Below are 22,490 nucleotides of genomic sequence, written 5' to 3'. Positions count from 1 at the left end.
AATAACATCCTCAAGGGCAGGGTCTCGCCTGCTCATTGCTGTACTTTCTGCAGTACACCTAGTACCTGGCCTGGACACAATAATCCATACAAGTGTACCTGTTATATGGAATCAATGGCAAAGGTTTCTACGTTAGACGTCGGGAGAGATAAAAGCCATAGTTAATCTGTAAAATGAGGCTTTGGAAAAATAGAGTGTTGTAAACTGACTTCATACTAGAAAAATAATGATGTGCCGATAGAGAATATTTTCCCCAAAGATAGAGAGATGTGGAAGTTATGCATCAGCAAACACCTACTCGTCTAGTCTGCAACAGAACACAGTAACAATGTCTGCCCCAAAAGACAATGTAAACTCAGAAGAATCATACTAAGAATTTGAGCAAGATTTCAAAACATCCTTCTGAAAATAGCTGTTTGAGACCAAGAATGGCCATCAAAACATCCACTGTGGTGCTATGATTTTGTATTAGGGATTGCTGATATCAAGAAGGAAAGGGGTTATTTTTTGATGTTTTAAATTTAATAAAAGCAATCAATAACAAAATTGACTGACATCCATAGACTTAATCTGAATATTCAGTTTTCAGGTGGTTTTATTTTACTTTATTTTATTGCAAAAGCTGATGGAAATAAGCAATCTTGTCACAAAATGGATTATTATGAGAAGTTAATGACATGAACAAGAATGTGAATATATGGACTTGAGAATGAGACATTGGTGAGTTTTCTTTTACATGATCTCAAAATTATTAAAACAGCTTTTTCTCAGATAAAATGAATGCACCTCTAGAAGTGAGAGCTAGCTTCATATTTACAGCAAGAATGAAAATAAAAACAATCAAGGCACTACATATCAATGCACTAAGCACTCTGAATGAAAGCAGATAAAATAAAGAAAAATGCGATTTTGCAAATGAATATGCAAACCTGAATAATGATTTAATATTAATGGAACAGAAGAGGTACAATTTTCTATCCAAACTAATTGCCTTTGATGATATGTGGGAGGAAAAAAAAAGCTTTTAAGAATTTCCTTTTCACCTGGTTAAGCTATCTTGAATAGAGTTCATAAGCTTTCATGGGGCTTTAAAAAAATTAAAAAGGACACAAACTTTATAGTCGTACTTCCAACTACAGGCACAAATCCCCTCCTTCCGCCTTCACATATTTGTGTAGAAAAAGAAAAATAAATTAAATGTGGTATCAGCGATATCACATAATCTGTGTTTTTCATTATAAATGTTTTTATGCACAGGGCTATCTCAACATCTTTTTGTTAGATTATAGCCTTTTTAATTGAAAAAATATGGGTAATTTTGAAGTCAGAAAAACAAAGCACTGATTACTCAGAGAACTAATTATTGCCCTCTTTTTCTCAGAAGATGTGTTAGTTTAATAGATACACACAGTATGGGTCTCCAGCCTCAGTGTAAGACAAGCGGGAATTTCCATTGCTCTGAGGTTTGAGAACAGCTGAGCTGCAAACACACTCCGAAGAGTCTAAAAGCTCCTGCTGAGGGTTCTAACTGGCAGAGCTTTCAAAGATCCGTGCTTTTTTTCCAGTAAAGGTACAGCACATAATTACAACGATGTACCAAATTCAATTCTGTGGCAGGCAGGTTGGAAGACAAGCCAGTGGGAAGCTATGCAGCCAATCTACCCCCCTGAAGAAAAGGATTATTGATCATAGAAGGTGTAGGAACTAGCATATCCCTCTTACAAGGAGGTCTGTCTTTAGACAAAAGAAACGTCCCTGGGTTTTTTCATTTGTTTCTTTTCTTTTCCTCTCGCTATTTTATTTATTTATTTATTTATTAACTTATTACATGTGACTACAAGCAAACTCAATGATGTAGCTGCTAAAAAACCAAAAAGTTTAGGGAAAGCTTAGCAGCCCAGTCACTGTCCCAGATAAGTTTCTTTCTTTCAGAAAGTCAAAGCCAGATTTTTCCCCAGTTTTGCCAATTTTCTTGTTTTTTGTTTGATGATGATGATTTTAATGAATCTTGCAGGAGTAATCTCGCTTCTGGCATAAGTCTATCCGTAACTGATGAGATTTTGATTTCAGCATCCAGGAAGTTATATAATAATGTAAACTCTACAGGGCACTAGCAAGGGTTATAGGAATAAAATCAGGAAAGTATTTATTGTTAGAGAAGGAAAGAAAAGGTTTCAATGAGAAGGCTAAATTCTTTGATGTTATCAAGTACCATATGGATACAGAATTAGACAGGACTGAAAAGAGTCCACCTGGTTTTGCATTCCTGCTAAAACATTCAACATTTGTTAAATACATATCATGTGAATAAAATCAACATGATGCATGCACTTACAGAAATTGCAATCTGGTGGGAGTTATAGACATTCAATAAATAACCTCGCAAATAAACATTTAATTACAAACCATGATAACTTCCAGAAAGGAAAAGAAAAAAAGGCGCTCTGAGACATTAATAGGGAGACCTAATTTTGACTGATAGGTAAGTGAAAGCACCACCGGGAGAATGAAATGGAAGCTGAGACTCGAAGAATAAGCAGGAGAGAGGCAGGCAGGCAGGTAGGTGGTGAGCTGGAGTAAGAGAGAGGAGCCTGTGTAATGGGCCAGAGGCAGGAAAGAGCTCGGCAAATTCAAAAGCTGAAAAATAAAAGACAATGTGGCTGAGGCACAATGAACAAGAGGCCAAGCAGCAAGACATAAAACTGGGAGAGGTGGTAAGCTGTGGCAAGGAGTTTATACTGCAGCCTTAGCGCCATACAAAGCACTGATGCTTTAAGCAGATGAATAACATGATGCAACACAAATGCACTCTAGAAACGTCACATCAAGGGCTGTGCCAAGACAGATTTGGAGAAGGGCAAAAGTGTAAAGGCAGAAAACAAGCTAAAAGTATAGCATAATGGATAAAGGGAATGATAATACTGGCTTGGGCTAAGGTGGTGACAACACAGATGAAGAGAAGTGGGTAGATCTTTAGATGCAATTAGGAGGTAATTAATGATCTCTCCCAGATCAGTTTAAACGCATTGTCTAAGGCAGAATTCTGATCGCTGTTTGTTGAAAAGTGAATTAGAGGCAGGGAAGCAGAGAGCAAAAGGAGCCTAATCAGAAAAAAATGACGCTGGGAAATCAAGAGAGGGCAGTAGCTATCAGGGACCTCATTGCCAATGAAGGATTTTTATTCATCCATCTATCCAGATACCCATTCATTCGTAATCAGACAGTGAGTGACTTAAAATTTTTTTTTTCTGAGGAAGGGCAGAGTGGAGGAAAAACTGAAGAGGCAATAGAATAACAAAACTAAAGTAAGCAGGGGATAAGGATGCCCCAAACGGAGATAAGTAAATCAGCATGTAGTAGAGCACCTCACACACATGCACATGCACACTCACACCCCCCAGTCCAGTCCAGTGGTTAAAAGCACTGTCGATGAAGTCAGACTGCCTGGGTTTGAGTTCTGCATCCACTACTTTCTATCTAAACTTGGACAAGGGCCCTAGTCTTTCTTGGCCTCAGTTTTCTCATTCATAATATGAAGCTAATAATAGCGTCAAGCTCACACAGTTGTGAGGAATACATGAGGTGGTGGGTGTAAAAGCTTAGCAATAGCATTGGACACAGTAACTCCTCAATATATTTTTGTTTCTATCAATAATAATAGCAACTACAATAATATTTGTCCTAACAACAAGGGATTCTCTTTTTCTGAGGTTCGACAGAGAACAGATTAACAAAAGATAAGGCTAGAGATAACTTTGTAGGTAGAAGACAATATATTGGAGGTTCCGAAGCCTAAATGCTTTCCTTTTTCTCCGGCGAGGAAGAGATTAGGTTGTTTGTAGGAAATGAAAAGAATGGGGAGGCGAGGGCTAGAAGACTTGAAGAAAGCAGGTAAGATATGGTATAGCCGCCATGGAAAAATGAAAGACCACTGAATAGGAACAAGTAAAATAACTGCTGAAATGGCAATGAGAGCCCCGCTGAGGTAAAAGCTAAAATGTCATAAAGGGACCAATTCACTCAGTTCACCAAAGAGAACAGGGAGATAGAAAGTCAGAGAGTTAGAGGCAGAATGAGAATGCTAAGGAGCTTGGGTTTTATTCTGTAAATTCTGCGAGACACCGAAGGTTTCTGATACAGAAATTACATGATGAATACAGATTTCAAGAAGACTATACAAATAGTATTAATGGGGAAAGAGAGAGAAAGCAAGACAACCAGTTAGGAGCCTCTCTCATTAATACAGATGATTCTACACATTTCCAAAGTTGTCCTAAATGTAGGCTGTCGATCTAGTTTGAGGGTTAAAAAGTATTTGGGTGTATTCACATAGAAGTGAATTTAATTTCAGCATAGACCTGGATAAACATGTTTTAGCATAATTTTTACTTTTATGGATCTAAAATATGCTATTTTTAATCTCAGGCTCACACTTGCATTTAATAATTGTCCAATAATTCAATTCAATAAACATTTATCTATTGTCTATTGTATACAAGATATTGTTCTAAGCACTGCAAAACATATATGCTTAAAAGACCAAGGCATATCATTATTTCAAAACTCTTTTCCTAGATATGAGATTGTCTAAACTTTATTTGGCAAATCATGATTGATACTACCTTAGGTAATTTACATAGCGCAAACTACTTTGTAATGTCTTTGACTTTTTTCCCTAAGGACATGTAGTTAAGGATGGGCAGAGTAAATAAGAGGACCAAGTGACTTCATGTACACAGCCCCAGAATTATTTATGGTTCTGTGCATAAACAAGAAATCTCTTCCATTTTCTACTTTGCTTTTAGTTCAGAAGGTATATTGCTTTTTATGTCCCCAGACTTCATTTCCTCAGTGTGGTACCAAGGATATTCCTCTTGAAGGACTTGCTTGGCAAACTAATACATCTTCCAAGATAAACTGCATTCAGAAAAAAATGGCTTCAGAGAAATTGTGTAGTGTACCTACTGTAAAACTCATAACCATCATGACACAGCTGAATTCTCAGATGGTATATAGCCTTGCTTCAATTATAATATGAATTCAAGGAGTTTAGGTTTCAAGTGTGGACTTTGCTCTAGAAAATTTTATTTAATATTGTGCTAGGGTGCTATTTAATAAATACTATCTAGCCAGTTCAGTTGATTAATTTACCTAATTCAAAAATGAAAGAAATGTCTTCCTCAGGTACCTATACATTCTCTATCTCACCCCAAATATACACTCCTGATTTTCTTTTCAAGGATTTGACAGAATGCTCCTACATCAGTATATGCAATGCTACATCTGAGAATTAATAAACTCTAGATATAGGCAAGCAGTTATTGCACAGATTCAAAAGAAACGTACTCAGGCCCATCACATTTCAACGTTAAATAGGATTTTTAAATTGCAAATTGGATCAATTCAAACATATTACTATTAAAAAGGTTATAAAATATTTTGGATGAAGCAGACACAGTGTTTGACTACTAGGTCCGATGGTAATTTTAAAAGTGTTGGTATTCAGATGTAAAATGGTTAGGGAGCCAGGCTAAAGCTGGCAGCCGTAATACAACTGTTCATTCATACAGTGAACAAATCTGTATTGAACACTTAAGTCAAAAATAGCTTTTTCCCTAAGAAATAAAATAAATCATTATGCCTTCTTTCCTACTACTATTTTTCTGGCCAATTATTTGAATAGCAGGTTTGGATAATGCTTAAAACATATAACTATATTCTTTAATACATAATTTATACCTAGTCCTCTTTTGTACCCCTTAAAATGAAGAGGGGGTAAGGAAACATATTTCATTCCAATAATAGTTTAACCACACTAATGCATGATGTGTATTTATGAGATTTTCTTCCCATCAGAAACAGTGTATTTAAAGCTTTCAATCAATTAATGACACTCTATAGGAAATCTGAAAATTCTTGTGTTTTTTTCTGACAAAATATATACCACAAAAAAGAGTCTCTAGAACATTGCTTTTTATCTACTTACTATTTTTTTCTTTAGCCTAAATTTGTTGGGTCCAAATTCTAACATCAATTTCTAAATAGAAGAAAAAATAGCCAATACAATAATATATACTATTTTCCATATATTAATAGAATTAAATATCAGCACTGATATGAAGGAGATCTCATAATGTATCTTGAGGTATTTAGTAGAATATGAATCTTTCTTTATTTTTCAATACCATGACAAATAATAATAGATAAACAAGGACTTTTTTTCTGACAGCCAATGGTATATTAAATTTTGTAGTTATACAGGAAAAGAAAAATCAACAATTGATATCTTTCTCTTCACTGTTTCTGACATGTGTTACCTCCCAGCTGAATTTGTGGGCCCTTATGTTAGATACGTACCACAACTCCAAATTGTTCTGGCTCACAGAGGTCATCATATTCACCCTTCAGCTGTGCTAATTCACTGAGTACTTTCTGCTCGGGAAGATGTTTTACAAGGTTCTAAAAAAAAGTATACAAGTTTAGTATTTAATTATTAGGATTATTATACATGTATTAACAACTCTAAAAGTGACCAACAAGGACAGAAGATAAATTTCTGATTGTGGTTCTGTTATAATAAAAGTGTATCCTCCACTTCTTTTAAAAAAATTAACCAAAAAATGAACTACAATTTAATGTGAATAGATATAAACGTGTTTGGTTTCCAAACACTACAGTACATAAATGTTAAACAAAAAGATCATATAGCAATAAATGATATGCCAAATCAACTGAACTTCTGAGCCATAAACACATAATTTTTTGAGCTTTATTTTCTATCATGATAGTCAATCTACACAGAAAACAAAAAAAGATTATGTAAAATTAACTCATGTGCAATAATAATAATAGAAACATCAACTCTACTCTTTATAAGTGGCAAAATTTGGAATCATCTTCAATCTTATAAACCACACTAAGCCTATGGAAAAAATCTCCCATTATTTATAGTGTCTATATTTAAATACACAATGCGGGCCGGCCCTGTGGCTTAGCGGTTAACTGCGCGTGCTCCGCTGCTGGCGGCCCGCGTTTGGATCCCGGGCGCGCACCGACGCACTGCTTCTCTGGCCATGCTGAGCCCGCGTCCCACATACAGCAAGCTAGAAGGATGTGCAGCTGTGACATACAGCTATCTACTGGGGCTTTGGGGGAAAAATAAATAAATAAAATTATTAAATACACAATACATTCCTAGTTTAATGGAGAATCAAGCAAAAGTGATGAAGTCTGATGGATGCTCAAGTATAATGCCTAAGAGAATCAAAATTGATTAATTCTTCTCAATCTAGTTTAATTTGGACTTTGGAAGAGTTCTAATTAACATTGCATTAGCCTGTAACCAACATTTTGGGGACTTGGTACAGTTCTAATTATCATTACATTAGTCTGCAACCAACATTTTGGGGACTTGTATGGGATTTCAAAAGACATATGAAAAAGAGGAAAGCGAGAAACAAAGATTTGGTCTAAGAAAGTTGACACAAAATGGCAGAGAAGAATGTTCCAGAGATTGGTCCCTCCAGCAACGCAACCACTGAGCTGGAAAGAGTGATTTAAATAAACTATTTCAGAACTCTGGAACCTGACTGGGTACTTACATCAGGGGAAGAGTTAGATGAAGGGAGACACTGATCTTCTCTGGTAAGAGAATGACATGCACAAAACAGATACCATACCCTATTCCTCAGAACCACTGTGAGGATAGTACCCGAGTTTCTGGAGGAGCTGGCTGATGCAAGAGTGGGCAGTAAGGACCCTGTTCTCAAAAATTTGGAGATACACATTTTGGTCGGTTTGGCAGTCCTCTGAAGGACCAGTGCAATGCTTGCCTTTGTTTCAACCCTCTTAAGTTGCAGCAGCTTCCTCTGATAAAAAGATTTAAATAGACAGAAACACCTCCCCTGCTTTTTGGAACCAGACATTTAAGGAAATCACAGGCTAATGGTGAAGATAATGAAACCCAAACTTCAGGGAACACACAGAAAGAATATACACTTTGTAAAAATTATTGGAAAAAGTGACCAAAAAATGGCTACAGCCCACAGCAAACAAAAATCAGCAGTCCAGGAAGAGGAGCAAAACCAAATTTCCAAAGTTATAATATACTTAAAATCCACTTCTCAACAAAAAAATTACAAAGCATGCAAAGAAACAAGAAAGCATAGCCTATACACACGGGTAAAAAAAGAATATGACAGAAACTGTCTTTGGAAAAGCTCAGACTTTGAAGTTACTAGTGAAAAACATTAAATCAACTGAGTTAAATATGCTCAATGGGCTAAAGGATACTATGGACAAATAGCTAAAGGAAATCAGAAGAATGATGTATGAACAGAATGAGAACATCAATAAAGATATAGAAATTATAAAAAAGAAATAAACAGAAAATCGGGAAGTGGAAGTATAATAACTGAAATGAAAAATTCACTAGAGGGGTTCAACAACACATTTGAGGAGGTAGAAGAAAGGATCAGTGCACCTGAAGATATATAATAGAAATGATCCAGTGTGAGGAGCAGAAAGAAAAAAGAATGAAGAAAAACAAACAGAGCCTGAGGGACCTGTGGCAGACAATCAAGCATACAAACATGAGCATCACAGGATTCCCAGGAGAGAGAGAAAGGGGCCAAAAAAAATATTTGAAGAAATACTGGCTGAAAACCTCTCAAATCTAATGAAAGACAAAAATATACACTTCAAAGAATATACACTGCTCGTCAACTCCAAGCAGGACCTCAAAGAGGTCCACACTGAGATACTTTCTAATCAAATTGTCAAAACATAGGAAAAGGAAGAATTTTTAAAGCAGAAGGAAGGAAGTGTATTTTCACATTCAAGGGATTCTCAATTAGATTGATATCTGATTTCTCTCACGGGAGCCAAAAGGTAGTGGGATAACATATTTACAGTCCTGAAATAAACTAAAAATCTGTTAACGAAGAATTCTATATCCAGCAAAACTATCCTTCTTCAACAACGAAGGAGAAACTAAGACTTTCCCAAATTAACAACAACAACAGAGACAATTTATTGCTTGTAAACCTATCCTGCAAGAAATATTAAAGGAGGTCCAATAAGCAGAAATGAAAGGACACTAAATGGTAACTCAAAGACATGAGATGAAATAATGAGCAATTATAAAGGTAATTACATAAGTAAATATAAAAGTCAATGTTATTGTACTTTTGTACCTTCTCTTTTTTTCTATATGATGTAAAAGGTAAATGCATAAATCAATAATTATAAATCTATGTTAATGAGAAAATAATGCATAAAGATATAATCTGTGACCACCACAACATAAAAGAGAGAGACAGAGATATATGGGAACAGTCATTGTATATTATTGAAATTACGTTTGTATTATTAAAACTAGATTGTTAAAATTTTAAGATGTTGTTATCTCTAAGGCAACTAGTAAGAAAATAACTAAGAATTATACAGAAATAAAGACGGAAATCAAAATAGCAGGCTATCCAAAAAAACAACTAAATACAAAAACAGATAGTAATAGAGAAATTAAGGGACAAAAAATATGTAAGTCATACAAAAAACAGCTAGATGGCAGAAATAAGCCTTTCCTTATGAATAATTGCTTTAAATGTAAATGAATTAAACTCTCCAATTGAAAGGAAGAGTTTGGCAGAATGGATTTAAAAACAAACATATCCATCTATATGCAGTCTACACGAGACTCACTGTAGATAAAAAGACACAGAAAGGTTGAAACCAACAGGACGGAAAATGATATTCCATGTAAATAGCAACAAAAAAAAGCTGAAGTGGCTGTATTATTGTCAGACAAAATAGACTTTAAATCAAAACAGGTAGAAAGGGACAAAGAAGGATATTATATATTAATAAAACTTTCAATCCATCAAGAAGATAAAATTATTATAAATACATGCCCACCTAAGAACAGAGCTCAAAAATATATAAAGCAAAAGTTGAGAGAACTGTAAGGAGAAATAGACAGTTCTACAATAATAGCTGAAGTATTCAATACAAAACTTTCAATAATGCATAGAACAAGTAGACAGAAGAATAACAAGGAAATAGAGAACCTATACAACACTCTAAAGCAATTAGACCTAAGAGATATATACAAAACACTCCACCCAACAAGAGCAGAATGCACATTCTTCTTAAGTGCACCTGGAACACTCTCCCAGATAGATCACATGTCAGGTCACAAAACAAGTACTAATAAATTTTAATAGATTAAAATCATACAAAGTATCTGTTGTGATCACAGTGGAATGAAACTAGAAAGAAATAACAAAAGGAAAAGTAAAAAATTCATAAATATGCAAAAATAAGCAACATACTCTTAAACAACCAATGAGTCATAGAAGAAATCTCAAGGGAAATTAGAAAATACCTTGAGATGAATGAAAATGAAAACCCAACATGCCAAAACTTATAGAATTCAGCAAAAGCAGTGCTAAAATGAAAAATTCTACTAATAAATGCCTACAATAAAAAAGAAGAAAGGTCTCAAAATCAATAATTTAACTGTATACCTTAAAGAACTCGAAGAAAAAGAGCAAACTAAACCCAAAGCAAGCAGCAAGAAAAAAATAATAATAATTAGAGCAGATACATAAAAAAAAACAGGGAATTGAAAACCAATAGAGAAAAATCAATGAAAGTTGATTCCATATTGATAAATCTTTAGCTAGACTGACTAAGAAAAAATGAGAGAAGACTCTAATAACTAAAATCAGAAATAAAAGTTGGGACATTGCTACTTATTTTATAGAAATAAAAACAATTATAAGAGGATACTATGAATAATTGTATGCTAACAAATTGAATAACCTAGAAGAAATGGAAAAATTCCCAGAAACACACAAACTACCAAACTGAGTCAAAAAAGTTGAAAATTTGAGTATATCTATAACAAGAAGATTGAATCAACAATCAAAAACCTCTGAACAAAGAAGAGCCGAGGACCTGATGGATTCACTGATGAATTTCACCAAATACTTACAGAAGAATTAACACCAATCCTTTAAAAATTGTTCCAAAAAACTTAAAAGGAGGGAACACTTCCTAACTCATGCCATGGAGCCATCATTACTCTGACACCAAAGTTGGTTTAAGATACCACAAGAAAACCACAGGCCAATACCTCTTAGTGAATACAGATACAAAATTCCTCAAAAAATATTAGCAAACTGAATTTTGCAGCATATTAAAAGGATTATACACCATGACCAAGTGGGATTTATCCCTGGAAGGCAGCGGTGGTTCAACATACAAAAACCAATGTAATACACCACACATTAATAGAGTGAAGGGAAAAAACCACGTGATCATTTCAACTGATGCATAAAAAGCATTAGAAAAAATCCAACACACATTTGTAAGAAAAGTACTCACTAAACTAGGAATAGAAGGAAGCTTTCTCAACATGATAAAGGTCATACATGAAAATCTCACAGTTAACATCATATTCAATAGTGAAAGATTGAAAGCTTATCTGCTAAGATAAGGAAGAAGACAAGGATGCTTGCTTTCACCACTTTTATCCATCATAGTAGTGGAAGTTCTAGCCAGAGGTATTAGGCAAGAAAAGGAAATAAAAGTCATCCAAGTTGGAAAGGAAGAAAAAAATTGTCTCTGTTTGCAGATGACATGATTTTATATGTAGAAAACACTAAATGAAACACCAAAAAACTCTGTTAGAGCTAATCAATGAATTTAGCAAAGTTTCAGGATACATTGTCAGCACACAAAATTTGTATTTCCATGCAATAACAATGAACAATCTAAAAGGAAATTAAGAGAACAATTCCATTTACGATAAGCACTTTTAGAAACACCCACAATGAGATACCATTTCATACCCACTAGAATGGCTGTTATCAAAAATATGGAAAATAACAAGTGTTGGTGAAGATGTGGAAAAATAGAAACTCGCAAGCATTGCTGGTTGTAATGTAAAATGGTGCAGGCACTATGGAAAACAGTTTGATGGTTTCTCAGAAATTAAACATAGAACTACCATATGAACCTACAATTCCACTCCTAGGTATGTATCAAAAAGAACTGAAAACAGAGTTTCAAACAGATACTTGTACGCAAATGTTCATAACAACATTATTCAATAGCCAGAAGGTAGAAATGACCTACTTGTCTATCAATAGATGCACTGATAAAATGTGGTACTATACATACAAAGGAACGTATAAAAAGGAATGAAGTTTTGATACATGCAAAAAACATGGATGAACCTTGAAAATATTTTGCTTAGTGAAATACAATAGACACAAAAGAACAAATATTGTATGAATCCACTTATATGTGGTATCTACAATAGACAAATTCTTAGAGACAGTAGAATAGAGGTTACCAAGGGCTAGGGGCAGAGGGGCACAGGGAGTTATTGCTTAACAGGTATAGTTTCTGTTTGGGGTGATGAAAAAGTTCTGGAAATAGTGGTGATGGTTGAACAACAACATAAATATACTTAACATCACTTAATTATACACTTAAAAATGGGTAAAATGGTAAATTTTATGTTATAGATTTTTCCACATTAAAAAAAACAAAGCAGGCAACATATAGTATAAGTCCCATGGGAAACAAATATATCATGCTCTACTGTCAGTGCTCTTTTGTTCTCTCCATTTATCTTTTCTCTCCTCCCACTTAATTTTGCATGTCCATTAGGCTCTAGGCCTGTAAAGGCACCCACTGTGTAACGGATGAGACTAAAAATTTAAAATATCATATGCCCTTTGACTTAAAAGAAATACCAATATTGATATAATGACACATCCATATAATCAAATGAAATTAAGAACATTCATTATTTTGCTTCATTAATATCATTTTCCTTTATAGAATGAAAAGGTAAATAAATACTAAGGTATTATTTCCATTTTTCCAGAATATTTTTGATGTATGTAAATTACCCAATTGTTTTTAAAAATTTTTCTCTGTTAATGAGATTTTTTTGTGAAGTATATTATTAAGAAATACAGAATAAGTTTGGTAACTTGTATAATTTTGACTACAGGGAAATTAAATTAGAAAGATTAACAACATTATTAAAATTATAAAAAATATCAATTCTGAATATTTCAAACTCTCCATCTCAATTTTAAGTTTTAACTGCAAAAATAGGTACTACAGAATGAATCAAGTCTAAAGTAGAATTTTAGCTCAGAATGTGAAACTTCTTGTTATTTTGTTTCTTTTCTAGCTACAGGTAACCTGTTAACTCATCTTCACAATGCAGGCTCCACAGTAGGTGACATATCTTTCTTTCTCTGTTCAGATATATGAAATATTTAACACATTCAGTGGGCTTAGATGTAGTCTGATTCTGGATACCATTTTATGACTGAGTTACAAGCTTATATAACTGCCAGCGGTCAGTAGGTTCTATTTCCAAACAAGGTTTAGAATAAAACTCTCTCACGTGTAGTAAATGCAGACTACTATTATAGTACTTATTGCTTAATGAGTACGCTACCTCTAGAACCCCATGTTGCAAGTGGAGATCATACCCAATGCCTAAAGATACGTGATTTGTTTTTACATACATACTAAAATTTACGGACAAAAATGTAGTGTAAGATTGGACACTAATGTTTTCATGCCCACAAATTCCTGAATAGAAGAGGAAGGAGGATAAGAAGACAAGCAGTACTCATTTGCCTCTACTCTCTTTCACCTACTCATCAAAAGCACGTCAAGAGAGAAAATAGAAAAATGTAGAGGTTCAAGGCACAGTTTGAGACTAATGTGGACAGTCCTATAACCAGCCGGAAGTCTATTAGTAAGGTGGATGAAGGAGCCTACCTGAGAGAGAAATCTCCTGCCTAACAGAAGGGAAATGTGTTTCACGCAATCGCGCTGGACCCAGTAAGAAAGCCTGTATTTTGGAAAGGATTGGGGTGATTCTGAGAGCAGCATATTTGTTTCTTGGATGTGTCTGCAGCCCAGCCTGCCCACCCCCAACATAGTCAAATGTCTGAGTGCTGTGGAAAGGGGAGCTGTGTCCTGAGCACTGCTTCGGTACTCCTCTAGTCAAGTATATTAACAAAGGAGACAAGGGAAGAAACACGTTTCTGTATCTTGCCACAGATCATTCCACACCCTTGGCACCTAGAGGGCTTCAGTACACACTATAGCTATACCCCATGGGAAACTCCTCCCCCACCACACACAGAGTTGTCCCTAGGAGAGGGTTCAAAACAGGAAATGAGGGAAGTCATCCATAGATGCTACATGTAAGCTGACAAAATTAGTTCATGGAGTGTGTAAGATATTCCCTGAGACCCATAGAGACGTCTAATATAGGGGCTTTTGGAAAGCATTAGGGTCCTGCAACAGCAGCTAGGAGCTAGAGCAAGAAGAAAACAGGTGAACTGATGTGGATTGGGCCAATGTTTTAAAATTCTTATTGCCAAAGTTCTCTGTACTTAAAAAATTTTAAACAGCTTTCATTTTAGGTGCCTTATTGACACTATCACTACTTATGTTCTGCAAATCGCCAAGATCAGTTCAGACACCCTCTACACTGTAAGGGAAAAGCTGTTCATAATAGCAGAGGCTAGAAATTATAGATTTTTAAATACAATTTAGATTTTGACAAACTGTGAGTTGATACGCAAATATCTCGTAAAGTTTCAACCTTTCTACTTCTCCCTCCTGCTGCTCCTGCTTACTACTGAGCATCTACTTTCAAATATTGCAAGATTTGTGTTTAAAAGATCAATTCTGGGTCAGTATGAAAGTTGCATTCTAGAAAATGTCAATGAGCTAAAGTTCACGAAGAAAACAACAAAGGGAAAAGCAGTAACTATGTCACCAAATGAGCAGATTTTTCTTCATCTTTTATGCATCACAAATTCACTTTCTGATGACTGTCACTGTTATCTGAAGAAATTTCTCCTCACAGACCATGGGCTTTTAACTACTTTTTACATTTCTGCAATTACAATATAATACTTCCAAAACTTTATTTCCTTTAAATGTTAATTGCACACTTAAAGGTTAGTTAAGTGAAGGTATTGAACCATAATGCCCTTTCCTTCTTGCCAAAACATAACCTTTCTTTTTTGTCTTATATCTCATTAAGTCATTTTAGTAGTAGGAGAGCGGAGTTAGGTTCCCAGTGATTAAGTCTATCATTGCCCACATAAATGGATCGCCAATATTTCTTTTTTAAAATTTATTATTTATTCCTTTAAAAATATATTATTACGCACACATATACACACATATATATACACATATATATGAGATATATATATATACAACAGTATTATTTTAACTTATGTTGATCAATATTTTATTTTTTAAAAAATTCAGATAAGAAACGTCTCCCCAAAATCTTGGATAAATATCTGTGATGTTAAAACAACCTTTCCCCATTTTGCCTGGTCAAAAAACTCAATCCCTTAGCTATTATAATTTATTATACGTTTTTCAAGATTTTCTTATAGTATATGTCTTAAATTGTGTGCGTGTATTTAATGTTCTTAAATCACATTAATGTGTTCTTGTTCTTTGCTTCGAGTTAAATGGCAGACACTTTCATGCTGGGCCTGGTTCGATATTTATTTTGTGTTTCATCTATCCATTCAGCTGATATCTACTGGCTGCCGACTATCTGACTGCTACCACATTAACAACTGGAGAGTCTGCCCTCATGAAGATTACATGTCCAAAAGGGCCATGTATAGTCCTGCCTACACAGTGGAAGCAGAATCAACTTCTGACTGACAGTAATTTGTGCTGCATTTGATCCAAAATACATTTCTTGTCAGGTGGTCATGCTACGATTCTCTCCTTTTGGTTTGAAATTCCTGACATTTCTCTAACTCTTAAAATAGACTCCAAGAGCCCACTAAAGTATCTTAAAATGCTGATTAACTGGCCTAAAGCATTTAGAGGGAGCTTTTCTAGCCTCCTCTGTGGAACGACTCATTTCAAAGAATGTTAGTTAATAAAAGGACACACAGGCATTGAAAACCTGATGAGAAAATACCTGACTGTGGAGTATAACAGTTGTGTCTTACAAAGAGGCAGCCTTTTACAGGTTTCCTACCTATTTAATCTTCAACTTGGCCCAGGTAGAAAAACTTTTCCTAAAGAAATTATTCTAAATACTGAGACTTAAGATTAACTCAGTCCTCTAGAAGGCTCATCAACTCTCCCAGGATCAACATCACCTCAGCACTAACAATGCCAGCCCTCACCACTCTTACCCATCTCCATTTCCATGTTTCTAGTTGACCGTCCCACCCAGTTGCACCATCATTAACTCAAATAGAACAAATCTAAAGGAGAATTCATCCTCACTCTGACCCCTCATCCCTACTTCTTATCAGCTTCTCCTAACAGCCCCATTCTGCCAATAGGACTGGCATCCTCTCCACCTTCTAAGCTTTCAAACTGGCAATTATCACTCAGTCACAGGTTCTGACGATTCTTCCCGGCAAAATCTCTTTTAAGTTCAACCCTTCTTTTACATTCTACAGTCAAAAATTGGGGCCAGGGAAATCACATGGTATCTAAACATTTCTTAACTTAGGTTCAAGTAAATTCTTCAAAGTGTTGTAGCTCTGTAGATTAATGGAGATTGCAGATGTATTCACAACTTCTACAATTATTAAAGGAAAAACTGTGACTACTTTGTGCATAAAAAGTCAACTCCCATAACGTCATGATCATATTTGCATAAGAAATGTATTGCTTTCTAAAATAATTTATATGATTTACAACTACATTGAATTGCTGGTTACCAGAGAGTAAGGGGGGAGGGAGGAGGGTGAAAGGGATAATTTGGCACCTGTGTGGTGATGGATTGTAATTAGTATTTGAGCAGTGAACATGATGTAATCTATGCAGAAATAGAAGTATATTGATGTACACACCTGAAATTTATACAATGTTACAAACCAATGTTATTGCAATAAACAAAAAATTTAAAAGAAAAAAAGATTAAATAAAATAATGTATATAAAAAAAGAAAAATTCACAGATTATTTAAAACAGAGAATGGTTTGTGGGCTTTAACAATGGAATTGTCTTTACTAGTCACAACCGTGATTTATTTAACTCTATTTAAATAATATATGAACCATCAGAACTAGCAGCCAAGGATATTTTGAGGAACAAAAGGAATCTATACAGAAGAAAACACTGTAAATTCAAGTTCTGATTTATCTTTGGTCTCCTCAAATATTTTAAAGAACATATTAGGAACTATTTGATGGAAATCGATGAGAAATTAAGATTTGTTATATAGTGTTTAATTACATATATATTGCTCAATTTTTTTCCCCAGAAAGTTTCAGTTACATAGATTGTCTCTAATTGTGTTCAGAATTAGAGAAGTTAAACCAATGACACAATAAATGGACTCTGCACCTGATTTCACATTAAAAGAGTTAAATAAAAAAATTAAAAATTAAAAAATTAAAAATAAAATAAAATTAGGTAAATAATAGATTTTAATTGATTTTAAATAAAGAACTTTGAGGTGTCTTTGTACAAAATGAAGTGTTTTATATTAAATCAAATTATTGTGATTCACTATCTTTTCTATTTAAATGCAATCTTAATATGATTTATATATTTTTTCTCCAAAAAACATTTGTAAATAAACAAAGAAAAAGAGAGAAAACGAAAAATTCAACCGAATAAAACCAAAAAAAAAATCTTAAAAAAAAAAAGAACATTGGCTTTCAACACGATCATCACATAAAAATAACCTGGGAAGCTTTAAGAAAAAATAGTGCACCCAAAATAGCCAAAGCAATCTTGAGAAAAATGAACAAAGGTGGAGGCATCACACTTCCTGATTTCAAAATATATTACAAAGCTACAGTAATCAAAACAACATGGTACTGGCATAAAGATAGACATATAGACCAATGAAACAGAACTGAGAATCCTGAAATGAACCCATGCATATATGGTCAACTGACCTTTGACAAGAGTTCAAGAATACACGATGGGGAAAGGATAGTCTCTTCAACAACTGGTGCTGGGAAAACCTGATATCCACATAGAGTAAAAATAATATTGGACCTCTATCTTACACCACACACAAAAATCAACTCAAAATGGATAAAGACTTATTAAGACCTAAAACTGTAAAAACCCTAGAAGAAAACGTAGAGGAAAAGTTTCGTGATATTGGTCTTGACAATGATTTCACGCATATGACACCAAAAGCAGAGGCAATAAAAGCAAAAATAAACAAGTGGGACTACATCAAACTAAAAAGCTTCTGCAAAAAAGGCAAGCCACGAAATGGGAGAAAATATTTATAAACCATAGATCTGATGAAGAGTTAATTTCCAAAATACATAAGGAACTCCTCTGTATAGGAGTTAAAAACTCGGTTAAATAACCAAGTTAAAAAATGGAAAAAGGACTTGAATAGACATTTCGCCAAAGAAGACATACAAATAGCCAAAAGGTGCATGAAAAGATGTTCAATATCACTAATAATCAGGGAAATGCTAATTAAAACTACAGTGAGATATCAACTCATACCTGTTAGGATGGCTATTATAAAAAACAAAAGATAAGTATTGGCAAGGATGAGGGGAAATTAGAAACCTTGTACACTGTTGGTGAGAACATAAAATGGTGCAACCATTATGGAAAACAGTATGGAAGTTCCTCAAAAAATTACAAACAGAACTACCATATGATCCAGCAATCTCCCTTCTGGGTATATATTCAAAAAGAATTGAAATCAGGATCTCAAGGAGATTTCTGTACTCCCATGTTAATTGCCGCATTATTAACAATAGCCAAGATATGGAAACAACCCAAATGTCCATTGACAGATGAATGGATAAAAAAAAATGGGGAGTATATAAATACAATGGAATATTATTCAGCCTTAAAAAAGAAGGAAATCCTACCATTTGTGACAGCATGGGTGGACCTTATGCTAAGTTAAATAAGTCAGTTACAGAAAGACAAATACTGCATGATTCCATTTATAAGAAGTATGTAAAATAGGCAAACTACTAGAAGCAAAAAACAGAATGGTGGTTGTCAAAGGAAGGAAGGAGGGAGAAATGAGGAGTTACTGTTCGATGGACATAAAGTGACAAATATACAAGATGAATGAGTTCCAGAGATCTGCTATACAACAACATTGTGCCTATAGTTAACAACAGTATTGTGCACTTAAAAATTTGTTACAACGGTAGATCTCATGTTAAGTGTTCTTACCAAAAAACCAAAAGACCAGCAAATGAAAACGGAAACTTTTGGAGGTGATGGATATGTTTATTACCTTGATGTGGTGATGGTATCATGAGTATATGCATATGCCTAAACTCATCAAATTGTATATATTAAATATGTGCAGTTTTGTGTATATCAATTAATAAAGCTAGGAGGAAAATGGTGCCTGGGTCCCACCCACAGAAACTGATTTAACTGGTCTGGAGGGAGGTCAAGGCAACAGTATTTTTCCAAGTTTCCCTAAATGATACTAACGCACAGCTGGGTTTGAGAATTACTCATTTAAAGCAATGGGAATTCTTATATAGTGTTGGTAGGAGGATAAATTGGTGTAAGCATTCCAGAAAATAATTTGGCATTACTTGGTAAAACTGAAGATGCATACACCCCATAACTCAGTAATTATAAGATTCTAGAACCAGTCCCAAACTATAGTGTATTATGGAATTACATGCAGGATTAGTTAAACACAGATTGCTTGACTCCACCGCAGAGTCTGATTCAGTAGGTCTGAGTTGGGGGTGGAGACTTTGCTTTTCCAACACATACCCAGATGCTGCTGAAGCTCTTGTCCAGCAATCACACTTTGAGAACTACTGATCTAGAGGAGCTCTTCAAGATTTGCACTGAAACCATGTATAAAAATATCCATGGCAACATTATTTGTACTAGCAGTATCAATGACAATGATAACAATAACAACAACAATAATAAAACAAAAACCTAGAAAAAGCCAAATGTTCACTGACAGGATAATGGGCAAATGAATAATGGAATATTCATACTATGGAACACTATACCATGGCAAAAATTTAAAAAAAAAAAAAGTTACATACATCAAAGTGGATGAATCTCAAAAAAAAAGTAAAAAATTTAGTAATAAAACATGTATGCAGTATGATTCCATTCATACAGAGTTGAAAAAAGAGACAAAAACTAAAGGTATATTTTAGGGATACATTCCTAAGTGATAAAATTATAAAGAAAAGCATGGGATGATGAGCCCAAGATTCAGTACAGTGATATCTTCTTGGGAGAAGGCATAAACAATGGGCTACATAGACATTGGTGATGTGGGCATATATGGTAACATCTTATTAATACTGTTTTGACCTGTACACATATAGCTGAATATTAGAGAAGGATCCCAAATGATACATTTGTAAAATTTAATTCCATCTTCTATCCTCAGATATTCTTGGTCACTCTGGGAGAGTTCATGTTGTTGCCTTAAAAGTTTACAGTTTCGGACTTAGGCTTCTATTCATCTGATTCAATTCAATATTGATTTCTTCTTTTGAGCCAGTCAGGGACATTTCCCAGCCAGTCATGATCATCTAGATAATGACTTTTCACATTTGCAATGTCTAGACATACTCTGCAGTTTACTTTTCCTCCACAGGCTAAGTAATAATCCCCAAGGCTTAAACTCATCTATTTCAAACTTTTTTTTAAAGGAAAAATAATTGTTGGCTTTTTGTGGACCCTTTCCAAATATTCCATCCATTTTCTCATGGAGAATTATCAACTGAGTTTAGAAAGAAGGAGATAAGAGACAATCAGACAATCCTGAACAACTCTTACGCTCAGGCATTCATTTGTACCATGAACTAAGAGGAGCTAGTCAAACAAAACTTGATGAAATCCTCCAACAAATCACCAATTTTGTTTGAAATATTTCGCCCTGGAAGCAGTATTCAAATTATCTATCAAAATAATCCATAAAGTATATTTGGCCAGGGGCACTGAATTTCTAACAGATTTAACGCCAATGACAGTCTTTACTGCAACTCTCAAAAATTGATTGTTTTCCCAACTAGCGACGTGTGTTAATATTCATTGAGCAAACTTTATCACTACTCTACCATGAAATGCAAAGCAGTAGATTAGATTATATGTAGAGAGGATCTGGAACATATGCCAATGCCAAATTCCACAAAAATGAAATGATTATTAATTATCATGTATAAGACAATACATCAATATAGGATGACCAAATATGTTTGCTATCCCATGACTAGTTTTTTGTTGGTTAGGCAGAGTTTAACACTTTAGGGAATCTTGGCTTCACTTAAGATGCATTCCCACTCCAAGCTGTCACTCCTATGTTGCTGCTCACTCCATCATCAACTAATTATCCATCCTCTGAAGGTCTACCCTCTTTATAACAATTGACCCGTTGGCCCTTCTGAGAAGACCTGGCATGAGATCAGATCCATTGGCCCTTCTGAGGAGACCTGGCATGAGATCAGATAAAGGGAGTCCATATGTTCAGGATCTAAGGAGGATATCTAGCAAACATTCCCCAAATCCTGTTGAGGTAAACTCAACCCTTCTCTAGACCTGTGGCAAGTCCACTGTCCAAAGGGGAAGCATACCTTCACATTATATGCAACCCATGCTGCATCTGTTGTCTTTATACGACTTCAGATGTTCTTCGTGGATTTATGGCAACCAATAACAAAAGTGTCCCTATATGTGATGCTGCTCATCACCAACAGAAAATCTCTTCATCTGGAAGTAGCCACAATTCTATTTTTAAAATTATATATAACATGGAACTTACATAAACTGGACCTAGTGGCTGCTCTGTGGGTCTAGTATGCCAAAAACACTGCTTATATGTACTTAGGCTAATGGAGACCACCAATATTCCCTTGCTGAACCACACTCCCCCAAAATAGATGGTTAAGGCCCAGGGAAACTGCGTAGACTAGGATAGTTTTCACCTCTCAGTGCAAAAGAACTTGCGGAGCAGAGTCATCTATAACAGAAATGTTTAGGACTGGCAGAAATACCTACCACTAATCATGACTTTATATAAGTATTGTGTTGATGCTGTATGGAATCCGTGTGCTTACTTTCATAAAGAACTTTAGTTCAATAAAGAAGGTTGAGATGGCTCTTGTAATTCTCAGAAATCCTTGAAAGATAACACAGACCTAAACAGTCAAGAAGGGGAAATCCAGAGCCAGCCCTGATGGCCTAGCATTCAAGTTTGGCACAGTCCACTTCAGCTGCCCGGGTTTGGTTCCTGGTCATGGAGCCACACCACTTGTCTGTCAGTAGCCATGTTGTGGTGGTGGCTCACACAGAAGAACTAGAAGGACTTACAACTAAAATATACAACTATGCATTGGGGTTTTGGGGAGAATAAAAACAGAGAGGGGAAGATTGGCAACAGATGTTAGCTCAGAGCGAATCTTTCCCAGCAAAAAAAAGAAAAAGAGAAAGGGAAATTCATAAATCTG

The 22,490-nt window shown here is 34.9% G+C and overlaps 1 protein-coding gene across 4 annotated transcripts in view; it reads right to left on the bottom strand.

The window, feature by feature from the left end:
* The window catches only part of DIAPH2 (diaphanous related formin 2), an 836,961-nt gene that overhangs the window by 417,148 nt on the left and 397,323 nt on the right, over positions 1-22,490 (bottom strand). For all 4 annotated transcript variants that reach the window (XM_058536303.1, XM_058536305.1, XM_058536306.1 and 1 more), the window contains one exon: positions 6,358-6,459. In XM_058536303.1, the coding sequence (XP_058392286.1) occupies positions 6,358-6,459 (102 nt within the window). The remainder of the gene's footprint in view (positions 1-6,357; positions 6,460-22,490) is intronic.

Source organism: Diceros bicornis, chromosome X, assembly GCF_020826845.1.
Source record: "Diceros bicornis minor isolate mBicDic1 chromosome X, mDicBic1.mat.cur, whole genome shotgun sequence".
Lineage (NCBI taxonomy): Eukaryota > Metazoa > Chordata > Mammalia > Perissodactyla > Rhinocerotidae > Diceros > Diceros bicornis.
This window is presented reverse-complemented; position numbering and strand designations above follow the sequence as displayed.